Source organism: Heterodontus francisci, chromosome 2, assembly GCF_036365525.1.
Source record: "Heterodontus francisci isolate sHetFra1 chromosome 2, sHetFra1.hap1, whole genome shotgun sequence".
NCBI lineage: Eukaryota > Metazoa > Chordata > Chondrichthyes > Heterodontiformes > Heterodontidae > Heterodontus > Heterodontus francisci.
The window spans coordinates 152030701-152043878 of NC_090372.1; the positions used below are offsets into that span (position 1 = coordinate 152030701).

The 13178-nt window shown below is 44.1% G+C and overlaps 1 protein-coding gene across 2 annotated transcripts in view; it reads left to right on the plus strand.

The window, feature by feature from the left end:
• dnah5l (dynein, axonemal, heavy chain 5 like) overlaps positions 1–13178 on the plus strand; it is a 472330-nt gene that overhangs the window by 64195 nt on the left and 394957 nt on the right. For both annotated transcript variants that reach the window (XM_068012046.1, XM_068012056.1), the window contains exons 10-11: positions 10222–10315; positions 10466–10564. In XM_068012046.1, coding sequence (XP_067868147.1) covers positions 10222–10315; positions 10466–10564 — 193 coding nt within the window. The remainder of the gene's footprint in view (positions 1–10221; positions 10316–10465; positions 10565–13178) is intronic.

The window sequence follows — 13178 nt, forward strand, 5'->3', positions numbered from 1 at the left end:
GTGGTGGGGTTGAGGACTCAGGTGCTGTGCAAGGGGGTGGGTGGGGGTCGGGATCTCGGCTACTCTGCAAGGGGGGTCAGGTTATTGGGTGCTCTGCAAGGGAGGAGTCGAGGTCTCGGGTGCTCTGCAAGTGGGGTCGGGGTCTCGGGTGCTCTGCAAAGGGGGCCAGGTTATTGGGTGCTCTGCAAAGGAGGAGTCGGGGTCTCGGATGCTCTGCAAATGGGGTCGGGGTCTCGGGTGCTCTGCAACGGGGGTCTTGTATTTGGTGCCCTGCAAGGGGGGCGTGGGAGCTTGGGTTTGAGTGGCTGTATCGGGTGACCAAACTGTTGGGTCAGATGTTTGGTTGTCCATGGTGCTGGATGAGATGGTCGGCTATCAGGAAGGGCGGGCACCTGAGGGCCATCAGGGAATCTGTTGGCAGAAGTAGTAAAAGCTCAGTTGCCAAAGTTATCTTTGGATCAACAGTGCTCTGGAGGCCCACTGGTCACCTGGCATGGGTCTCGTCCATCCTAACTTATTGGAACCCCCGTGGCATAATGCAGTACCTCCGACAGAGGGAGGGCCAACATGCAGCTGCACCTGCCAGTGAAGCTCCACAACAAGAGCAGCAGCAGTTGGCCATGCCAAGAAATGCCCCATGTGCGCAAGATAGTGACGAGCAGGAACAACGCCGATTTCTGAGTCGGCCCCTGGGACCCATGGTGGTCTCACTAAATTCAACCCAATCAGTGCACTTTCCAGAAGATAAATTATGGAGGTTTCATAAAGAAAACTCTCTCTGCTTTACTGTTTTTATTTTATAATTCAGGCAGGTTAATTTAGGTAGTGGTCTTGAGGCCTATCAGCCACTTTCTTATAGATAATTATTCAGTTTTTTAAACAAAATAAAGCTAAATTCTGCAATTTCTATGGAACACAAAGATTGTTAATCAATATTTTTGTTCAGGAAAATGCAGAAGTCCTGTTTAATCTTAAGAGTTTGTAATAGTTCTACCTGCAGCCAGTTATCCTGAAATATATAAAGTTAATGGATGTGAAATTCATACCGGCACCACGGAGGCCAAGGGCATGATGCGCCGCCAGCCACTTCCTGTGCAGCCTGCATGCCATTCTAGGAGGAAAAAGGCACATGGTGGGGGTGGGGGTGGGGTACGGTGCGGTGGGGTTGCTCCCGCGTGTGCCAGAAAACTGTAAATGTGTGCTATCCTGACATAACATAACCCTACTGTCTGATGTGACTTCGGGATACCAAAATTGGACCTTGCATGTCCAGGCAATGAATTTATCAATCACTCGGCAAGCAACAGGATGGCCTGCACTAGTGTTCCTTAAAGGGACAGGTATCCAAATTGCAGGTAAGGTTTTTTTAAAGACCTTCTGCTATTGCAAAATAGCTAGAAGTACTCTGGAGTATTTTTGGAGGTGTTGTGGTGAATTCCAGGATTTGTGAGAGAGTGTTTCAGCATCCACACAGGGATAGCAGAGGTGTGGGTGACCTATCCATACAAAGATTGCAACAGGTATGGAGGCAGCAGTGGCTGTTCCTCAGGGTCTGCAGAATGACAGGGAGATGGAGCAAAGCCTACGGAGAGGGCAAGCTCTGCGCGATGTCCTCTGCGAAGTTGAAGCCAGACTCCTTTATGTTCCTCAACGGAGAGGGGAGGCTTTCTGGCAGATGAACATATACACCCAGCATTTTGATGTGCATGCCATCAGTGGTGTTCTGTGTGCCACACCATCAAGACCTTCAGGGTTTAGGACATCTCCTCGTGACTGCAGAAGAACTTAGAGTGGGAGGAGGAAGAATCCAACTGTCATGGCCCATGTAGGAAGCAACTACATAGGTAGAGCTAAGAATAAGGTTCTGCAGAGGGTGTTTGACGAACTGTGTTCTAAATTAACAAGCAGACCCTCAAGGGTAATATTCTCTGGATTACTACCTGAACCACATGCAGATTAGCACAGGGTCAAGCAGATTTGAGAATTAAATGCGTGGCTCAATGAGTGGTGTGGGAATAAAGGATTTCGATTTTTGGGGTACTGGCACCAGTACTGGGGAAAGAGGAAGCTGTTCCATTGGGATGGGTCGACTTAAACCTGGCTGGGATCTTGGCGAATAGTATAACTAAGGCTGTGGAGAGGGCTTTAAACTAAAAGTGGGGGGAGGGGTCAGCTGAAGGGAAATTTAGAAATCTAAAGAGAAGTGCTGCAGTAATAGAGCAGTGTAGCGATTCAGTAAAGACAAGCAGAGGCAGGCAGGAAGAGACAGAGAGTTTAGCAGTAATAGTGCATCAGCGAATAAAGTCCATGCAAAGAACAGTGGTTAAAAAAAATTAAAGGCTTTTTATCTGAATGCACGATGCATTTGTAATGAGATAGATGAACTTATGGCACAAATAGAGATAAATGGTTTAGATCTAGTCGCCAGTACAGAGACATGGTTACTAGGTGACCAAGGTTGGGCAATAAATATTCCAGGATACACAACATTTCGAAAACACAGACAAAATGGAAAAGGAGGACGTGTGGCTCTGCTAGTAAAGGATGACATTAAGGACAATAGTAAGAAAGGATCTTGGCTCAGAAAATCAGGATGTAGTATGGGTGGAGGTTAGGAATAACAAGGGTCAGAAAACACTGATGAAAGTAGTTTATAGGCCGCCTAGTACTAGTTTATACCACTGGACAGAGCATTAAGCAATAAATAATTAGAGTTTGTAGCAAAGGCAATTGAATAATCATGCATATAGACTGGACAAAACAAATTGGCAAAGGTAGTCTGGAAGATGAATTTGTCGAATGCTTTTGTGGCAGTTTCTTGGAACAATACATTGTAATACTAACTAGCGGTAAAGCTATTTTAGATCTAGTTTTGTGTAATGAGGCAGGGTTAATTAGTAATCTCACAGTAAAATATCCTCTGGGGTAAAAGTGATCATAATAGAATTAAATTACATATTAAGTTTGAAAACAGCATATTTGAAACCAAAATAACAATCATAAGCCAATTACATAGGTATGGGGGAGAACTGGCTAAGGTTGATTGGGTAAATAGACTAAAAGATATGGCAGTAAATAAAAAATGGGAAACACTTAAATGATTCTAAGTGTTCAACAAAAATACGTTCTATTAAAAAACAAAAGCTCAGTGAGAAAGTATCACCCATGGCCTATTAGGGAAGTTAAGGATAGTATTAGATTAAAAGAAGTGACTTATAATGTTGCGAAGGATAGTAGTAAGCCTGAGGATTGGGAGAGTTTTAGAAACCAGCAAAAGGTGACCAAAAAGTTGATGATAAGGGAAAAAATGGAATATGAGAGTAAACTCGCCAGGAATATAAAAACAGATTGTAACAACTTTCATAGGTATATAAAAAGGAGAGTAGCTAAACGTTGGTCCCTTAGAGGCAGAGACAGGAGAAATTATCATGGAGAATGAGGAAATGGTAAAGACGTTGAACGAATATTTTGTTTCTGTCTTCACAGTAGAAGACACAAATTATATACCAGAAATAGAGGGTGACCTAGTGCCTAATAAGAGTGAGGAACTCAAGGTAATTAATATCAGCAGAGAAAAAGTATTTTAGAAATTTAAGGGAGAAAAATCCAACAGATCCCCAGAGCCTGATAGCCTACATCCTAGAGTTCTAAAAGAGGTAGCTGCAGAGATAGTGGATACACTGGTCATGATTTTCCAAAATTCCTTAGTTCCTAGAATAGTGCCAGTGGATTGGGCATCAGCAAATGTAAACCGCAAATCAAGAAAGGAGGGAGAATGAAAACAGGGAACCAGAGGCTAGTTAGCCTGACATCAGTCATCTAGAAAATGCTGGAACCTATTATTAAGGAAGTCTTGGACATTTATGGTATGATCAGACAGAGCCAACATGGTTTTATGAAAGGGAAATCCTGTTTGAAAAATTTATTACAGTTTTTTGAGGATGAAACTAGTAGGGTAGATAAAGGGGAGCTAGTAGATGTAGTGTACTTGGATTTCCAAAAGACATTTGATAATGTGTCACACAAAAGGTCCATGCACAAGATAAGGGCTCATGGAGTTGGGGCTAATATATTAGCGTGGATAGAGGATTGGTTAATGGACAGGAAGCAGAGAGTGTGGATGAATGGGGCATTTACAAATCGGCAGGCTGTAACTAGTGGAATGCCGCAAGGATCAGTCTTGGGGCCTCAGCTATTTACAATCTATATTCATGATTTTGATGAAGAGACCGAGAGAAATGCATCCAAGTTTGCTGACAATACAAAGCTAGTTGGAAATGTAAGCTGTGAGGAGGACACAAAGAAGCTGCAGAGATGTATAGAATTTAGGTGAGTGGGCAACAAGGTGGTAGATGGCATAATGTGGGGAAGTGTAAGGTTATTTACTATGGTAGTGAGAAAAGAAGAACAGAATATATTTAAAAGCTTTGAGACTTCTAAATATTGATGTTCAGAGGCACTTAGGTATATTTGTACAAGGAACACAGAAAGTCAGCATGCTGTTCCAGCAAGCAATTAGGAAGGCAAATGGCATGTCAACCTTTATTGCAAGGGGAATCGAGTATAAGAATAAAGAAATCTTGCTACAAATGTATTGGGATTTGGTGAGACCATACCTGGAGTATTGGACACAGTTTTGGACTCCATATCTAAGGAAGAACATACTTGTCTTGGAGGCAGGACAGCTAAATTGTTTCTTGGGAAGAGAGGGTTGTCCCATGATGAGAGGCTGGGCATATTGGGCCTATACTCTCTGGAGTTTAGAAGTCTGAGAGTTGATCTCATTGAAACAAACAAGTTTCTAAAAGGGTAGACGCTGAGGGATTTCCCCCCTGACTGGGGAATCTAGAACATGGGGGCACAGTCTCAGTGTAAAGGGTTGATCGTTTAGGACTGAGATGAGGAGACATTTCTACACTCACAGGGTTGTGAATCTTTGGAATTGTCTACCCCAGAAGGTGGGGATCCTCCATCGTTGAGTATATTCAAGGCTGTGATAGACAGATTGTTGGCTTTTCAAGGCATCAGAGGATATGGGGAATGGATAGGAAAGTAGAGCTGAGGCAAACCATCAGCCATGATCTTATTGAATGGCGAGCAGGCTCGAAGGTTCTGTGTGGCCTGTTCCTGTTCCTATTTACTATGTTCTTACATTCATCTGAGTCCTCTGAAGCCGAAGTCATCTGCGACCTTGCTGTCATGTGAGATTGCAAACAAACCTGGCCTAGCTGCAGCCTACTCGAGCCCTGATGACTCACCAGATGCTGATCCCAACTCTTTACTGTTCTCCAAGGTACGTGCAGTGCCAGTATCTGAGCTGTTGTCTGCGAGCGTGAGATCAAGTGAAAGGGCCACTTCATTAGTGCTGAGCTGTTACTCTCTCTTTTCCTCCTTTGGCTACTATGGCTGGTCAGACAGCAGTTCTTGGCTGTCTGAAAGCAGGAAATTAGTAAGGAAAGGTTGCGATGAGGGATGAAGCACCATCTGCAGCTTGCACCTCACGTCAGATAGCAGGATGCGGGTGTGCTGGGCATGAAGAACGAGAATAAGGCAGGAACATATCATCTTGAATGTTCTCAGCGACATCAGATGCCATGGGAGCGGTCACAGCTGGCTCCATGATGTGGAGAACCATCTCCTCTGTAGGAAATGCAGGAATCCTTGTCCTCTGCTTGTTCTGTTCTTCTCCATTCTATTGTATGCCACCTTGTCCTGCAGGAAAGAGGGTAGAGTGTCAGTGATTGTGCAGCACTGTGTTTGGGTGATGTTCCTTCCATAACTGGATAACTGGAGGTATGTGGAGACAGTGAGAGGTGGGCACGAGGCTGGGAGCACTGGTAGGTGTGTGAGGGTTAGGTGGAGTGTCTGGATGTTAGGCATGAGTCCTAAGTGCCAGGCGATGGGGTGTGGTACATTGAGCAGCATGAGAGGTTAGCAGTATGGTGGGTAGGAGATGTCATGTGAAGATGCATTCACTTACGTTGACCACTTGCATGTGGCTATTAGACTTCTTGTGACACTGCTGCCAGGTCCTTGGTTCTAGTTGCCAGGGATTGACCTCCCTGACCACCAGTTCCCGCATCCTTCCAGAGCTGGTTCTTGAGGGCCTCCTGCTCCTGTGGAACCACAGCATTTCTCCAGCCTTCCATGACTACTAATGCCTCCACCACTGCATCCATCATCCTGGAACCCTATGTCTGCCCTGGTGTTCAATTTTCCATCATTTACATTTCACCAATATCAGTCAGTGCAGCTTCCCTTTAATAGGGACAGCCTGCCTTCACAGAATCACAGAATAATACAGTGCAGAAGAGGCCCTTCGGCCCATCGAGTCTGCACCGATGCATTCAAGACACCTGACCTGTCTACCTAATCCCATTTGCCAGCACTTGGCCCATAGCCTTGAATGTTATGACCGTGCCAGGTGCTCATCCAGAGACTTTTTAAAGGATGTGAGGCAACCCGCCTCTACCACCCTCCCAGGCAGGGCATTCCAGACCGTCACCACCCTCTGGGTAAAAAAGTTCTTCCTCAAATTCCCCTTAAACCTCCCGCCCCTCACCTTAAACTTGTGACCCCTCGTAACTGACCCTTCAACTAAGGGGAACAGCTGCTCCCTATCCAACCTGTCCATGCCCCTCATAATCTTGTACACCTCGATCAGGTCACCCCTCAGTCTTCTCTGCTCCAGCGAAAACAGCCCAAGCCTATCCAACCTCTCTTCATAGCTAAAATGTTCCAACCCAGGCAACATCCTGGTGAATCGCCTCTGCACCCCTTCTAGTGCAATCACATCCTTCCTATAGTGTGGCAACCAGAATTTCACACAGTACCCCAGCTGTGGCCTTACCAAAGTTCTGTACAACTCCAACATGACCTACCTGCTTTTGTAATCTCTGCCTCGATTGATAAAGGCAAGTGTCCCATATGCGTTTTTCACCACCCTATTAACCTGCCCTTCTGCCTTCAGAGATCTATGGACAAACACGCCAAGGTCCCTTTGTTCCTCGGAGCTTCCCAGTGTCAGGCCATTCATTGAATACTTCCGTGTCACATTACTCCTTCCAAAGTGAATCACCTCACACTTTTCAGCATTAAATTCCATCTGCCACTTTTCTGCCCATTTGACCATCCCGTCTATATCTTCGTGTAACCTAAGACACTCCACCTCACTGTTAACCACTCGGCCAATCTTTGTGTCATCCACGAACTTACTGATCCTTCCCCCCACATAGTCATCTCTGTCGTTTATATAAATGACAAACAATAGGGGTCCCAGCACAGATCCCTGTGGTATGCCACTGGACACTGACTTACAGTCACTAATACAGCCGTCTGTCATCACTCTCTGTCTCCTACAGCTAAGCCAATTTTGAATCCACCTTATCAAGTTACCCTGTATCCCATGTGCATTTGCTTTCTTGATAAGTCTCCCATGTGGGACCTTGTTAAAGCCTTCAAGAAGAGCAGGCAGGCTGCATCATGTGGTATCTGCGCAATGCTGTTCGGGCCCCTGCAGAGTGCAGAGGCATCTGGTAGCGTGAAGAAGATGGAAGTAGCGTGGACCCGGTCGGCCACACACCACAGTCATACAGATGAGGTGGGTGCACCCAATTTGTGTGCTGTCCAAAAACAGGGGGCACAAATTTCTAGCCCCTTTTCACTAGCTTGTTCCTTTAGGGGGCAGGCTGTGGTGTAGTGGTATTGTCACGGGACTCGTATCCCAGGGTATTGTTCTGGGGATATAAAAACAAGAAATGCTGGAATCACTCAGCAGGTCTGGCAGCATCTGTGGAAAGAGAAGCAGAGTTAACGTTTCGGGTCAGTGACCCTTCTTTGGAACTCAGTTCCGAAGAAGGGTCACTGACCCGAAACGTTAACTCTGCTTCTCTTTCCACAGATGCTGCCAGACCTGCTGAGTGATTCCAGCATTTCTTGTTTTTATTTCAGATTTCCAGCATCCGCAGTATTTTGCTTTTATTATATTGTTCTGGGGACATGGGTTCAAATCCCACCATGGCAAAAAGTGGAATTTAAATTCAACAAAAATCTGGAATTAAAAAGTTAGTCTAATGATGGCCATGAAACCATTGTCAATTGTTGTAAAAACCCATCTGGTTCACTAATGTCCTTTAACAAATAAAAAAAACCCATTATTTTATGACAGGATAACTGGCTATAAGTAAAACTATTACAAGTAATGTCTGTATCTGGTGTAATATACTGCAAGTATCTAATTAATCAGAATTAACAATATCTACTTGGACATTATACTTAATTCTTGCATGTTTAATTATTTTATTTGCCTTGTTAATGTCTCACAAACTCTGTTTCTTCCAAATCCTCTTCCAGTTTAAATCATGTCCCGCGTTTTGAAATCAGTATGCAATATTTTACATAGGGACAGGAGTAGGCCATTCAGCCCCCTCGTGTCTTTTCTGTCATTCAATGAGATTATGACTGACCATTACCTCCACTCCTTTTGCCCAACTTTGTTCCGTATCCCTGAATACCTTTACCTAACAGAAATCTATTGATTGCCGTCTCGTTAATTTCAATTGACACACCATCCAGATTTTTATCTGGAGAGTTCCAGATTTCTATGACCATTTGTGTAAAAAAAGTGCTTCCTAATTTCACTCTTAAATGGATTTCCTTGTACTTCCCTGAATGAGCTCCATTTGCCATAGTTTTACCCGCTCATTTAATCTGTCTATTTCCTTTTGTAATGTCTTACTCCATCCACACTACTTACTGTGTTTCCTAACTTAGTATTATTGGCAAACATAGATGTACAACTCTCTGGGCTGAATTTTATGCAGGCGGTGGGGGTCCCTTCACTGGGCCAGAAAGGTGAGGAGATCCCTGCTTTGTCCATTTTGGGGATCCCTGGCTGCATTTTACGGCGCTCAGGCAGTTAACTGCCTGGCGCCGGGGTCCATGTCCCTTTAAGGATGGGACTCCTGCCTCCAAGAGCTTCTGGCTCAGCAGTCCCAGCAGCACCACTGCAAGCGGCAGGTGCTGCTGGTACTGCAGTAGGCTCGGGACCAGGAAGAGTGCCGGAGCCCTGGAGTGCAGGTAAGTGGGGGTGGGCTTGCCAATGCCACTCAGGTAGGCTGCAGTGAGGGGGTGGGGGTGGTGGTTGTTGAGGACAGCGGGGGGTGGGGGGTTGGTGTTGGCACTGGCACAGGGAGTTCTCTGTGAACCATAGATTGCCCAAGCAGGAGGGCTCACTACCTCCAGGCCACAGGGAGATAGCCTGGTTCTATTGGGTGACCTCCCCACATAGCAGGGCTCTCACCAGCTGCTGGTAAAATACCAGCGGCGGTGGGAAGAGGCCTTTAAGTGGCCATTAATTGTGGACTGAATTGACCTCTGGGTGGGAAGGCTGTCCTTGGACTTCCCATCTCGGACAAAATTGAATGGCATTGGGAAGAAGGGCACTCCACCCCCCACCCCCCCATCCCCCCGCCTTCCCATGCTATTTTATGGGTCCCCCCGCCACCCTGCCTATCCCTAGAGTGCTGATAAAACTCAGCCCCCTAACTGTTCATCCAAGTCATTAAAAAATGGTGAAAACCTGAGGCCCCAGTACAATACTTGTGGAACACTACTTGTTGCATGCTGCTAATCAGGCATTGAACCCTTTATTCTCACTCTCTGTCCTCCACAAACCAACCAATTACTGATCCATGTCACAAGGTTACCTCTAATTCCATGCCTCTCATTTCCGCCAGTACTTTCTTGTATGGAACCTTATCAATTGCCTTCTAAAACTGCATATAGACGACATCTGTTGATGCTCCTCTATACAACATGCTGGTGACTTCCTCAAAAAATTCAACTGGATTAATCAGATATGACCTACCCTTAACCAATCTATGTTGACTCTCTTTGAACTGATGCTTGTTCAAATGCTCAGTCACTCTGTTTCATGATAGATTCTGTAAATTCCCCAAAGTTGATGTTAAACTGACAGGCCTGTAGTTAGCTGATTTCCCCATCCCTTCTTAAATAATAGAATGACAGTTGTAACTTACCCATGCAAAGGCACAATTATCTGGAATTTTCTAATTCCAGAAAATTATGCCTAATGCAGCTGCAATTTCCTCACCTATTTCATTTAATACCTGTGGGTGAAACCTGTAAAATGAGGTAAATGCAATTGAATTTGAATGTACTTGCATCTTTTATAGTAACTTTATTTTTTTTTAATTTTAGCCTTCTTGATCAGATTAAGAGTCATCAAGTGAGAAGAGTGATAAGAATTCTTCAAGTTGCAAAGTCCAGGTCATTGAAACATTGGAGAAAACTGGTAATTTTCATCTTTCAAACTGAGTTTGTAAAGCAAATACGTTGTACTCTTAAGAAACTTTATACAGTAAATGTTGAGTATTTCTTTCCGCAATGTATTGTTTATAGACATCAATTCCTTGCAGTAATCTTTGATTTTCATTTTTCTTAGGACAGCAATATTACTGATGCAGCCAATGAAGCTAAAGATAACGTTAAGTATCTGTACACACTAGACAAATTCTTTGGGCCTCTTGTGAAGTGTAACCCTGTAAGTTGAAAATTCTAATTAATTCTATTCTACTGTAAAATAGTGTTTTAGAGTCACTAAGGCACAGAAGGAGGCCATTCGGCCATTGAGTCTGTGCCGGCTGTCTGTAGAGCAACCCAGTCAGTCCCATTCCCCCACTCTATCCCTGTAGCCCTGCAAGTTTACTTCCTTCATGTGCTCATCCAATTTCCTTTTGAAATAATTGTTCGTCTCCGCTTCCACCATCCTCGTAGGCAGCGAGTTCTAGGTCATTACCCCCACATGCTGCAAAAAATGTTCTTCTTCACATCTCTTGCCTAAACTCTTAAATCTGTGTCCCCTAGTCCTTGTACCATCAGCTAATGGGAACAGCTTTTCATTGTCGACCTTATCTAAACCTGTCGTAATCTTATACAGCTCTGTCAGATCTCCCTTCAATCTCCATTGTTCCAAGGAGAACAGCCCCAGGATCTCCAACCTAGCTTTGTGGCTGAATTCTCTCATCCCTGGAACCATTCTGGTAAATCTCCTCTGCACCCTATCAAGGATCTTCACCACACTTTCTAAAGTATTGTAATCAGACCTGGATGCAACACTCTAGATGTGGCCTAACCAGAGGTTTATTAAGGTTTAGCATAACTTACCTTCTTTTGTACTTAATGTCTCTATATATGATGCCCAAGATCCCATATGCTTTGCTAACTACTCTCTCAATATGTCCTGCCACCTTCAAAGATCTATGCACATGAACGCAAAGGTCCCTCTGTCCCTGCAGATTATTTAGGACTGTGCTATTAAGTCTACATTGCCTCTCCCTATCCCTTCTTCCAAAATGCATCACCTCACATTCTATATATTAAATTCCATCTGTCACTTGTCTGCCCATTCTGCTAGCCATTCTATGCCTGTTGCAGTCAATTGGCATCATCCTCACTGCCACACCTCCAAGTTTGGTATCATCTGCAAATTTTGAAATTTTACTCTGTATTCCAATATACAAATCATTTTATCATATATATATAATTTTATATATTTATATGAAAAATAAATCAAAAAACAGTGGTCCCAGCACTGACTCTTGGGGAACACCACTGTCTATCATCCTCCAGTCTGAAAAACAACCATTTACCATGACTATAATAAAAGCAAAATACTGCGGATGCTGGAAATCTGAAATAAAAACAAGAAATGCTGGAAATACTCAGCAGGTCTGGCAGCATCTGTGGAGAGAGAAGCAGAGTTAACGTTTCAGGTAAGTGACCCTTCTTCATTTACCATGACTCGCTGCTTTCTGTCCTTAAGCCAATTTTTTTATCCAAAGCTGACATTGACCCCTCTATTCCATGAGCCTCAGTTTTGTTAACCAGTCTTTTATGTGGAACTTTGTCAAAGGCTTTCTTAAAGTTCATATAGACAACATTCTCTGCATTCCCTTCATCAACCTTCTCTGTTAGTTCATCAAAAAATTCAACTTGTTTAATCTACTACGATCTACCTTTTACAAATCATGCTGGCTCTCCATAATTAACTTAAATCTCTCGAAGTGCCTGTTAATTTTTTTCCTGATTATTGTTTCTAAAACCCTACAAACCACTGACGTTAAACTGACTGACCTATAGTTACAAGGAATATCCTTGCACCCTATCTTGAACAAGGGTGTCACATTTGCCACTTTCCAATCCCTTGACACCTCCCCCATACCTAGGGAAGATTGGAAGATTATGGCAAGCCCTTCCACTATCTTTACCCCCAGTTCCCTTAGCAACTGGGATGTAAGCCATCTGGAGCAGGCGACTTATCCACTCTGTTTCGATCATCTGGTTCTTGGTTTGATTTAATATTTTAGAGTTTACATTTAGTTTTGGGGAAATTAAATCTGTAGGTGTAAGATAACTGAAATTCTGGAAATTAACAGGTTTCAGGACCACCCATGAAATTTTATTTCAAAGATCTTTCCAGGTGTACTTACAAGGTAGAGTTAGAGAAGTAAAAGCTATAAAATAGCAGGTGGGCTTGTTTAGTTGGGAAACTGAAGCCAGTACTCCTGAAGAGAATTGCCTGTCATTATTAGCAGTATTAATTATTCATGTGCATATCCAAAATCAAAGAGATGTTTTGGAATTGGAGGTAATCAACTTAAATTGCTATCTACCACATGGTAAATATACCACGTGGTGATGGAGATAGATGATGAAGGTTGGTCATCAACACCTGTTGGTCAGGTGTTTTGTCTCTGTGTTCTCTCACAGAAGGCTTTGAAACCTGCGACCTCTACCATCTAGAAAGACAAGGGCAGCAGATGCATGGGAACACCACCACCTGCAAGTTCCCCTCCAAGCCACACACCAAGCTGACTTGGAACTATATTGCCGTTCCTTCACTGTCGCTGGGTCAAAATCCTGGAACTCCCTAACAACACTGTGGGTAGCCCTACCCCACATGGACTGCAGCGGTTCAAGAAGGCAGCTCACTACCACCTTCTCAAGGGCAATTTGGGATGGGCAATAAATGCTGGCCTAGCCAGCGACGCCCTCATCCCACAAACGAATAAAAAAAATTCTGGACTCAGGAGCAGGGAGGCTATCAGCAACCAGGGGTATTTCTGATTTGAGTCAGGTCCATGCTCAGGTTGGGG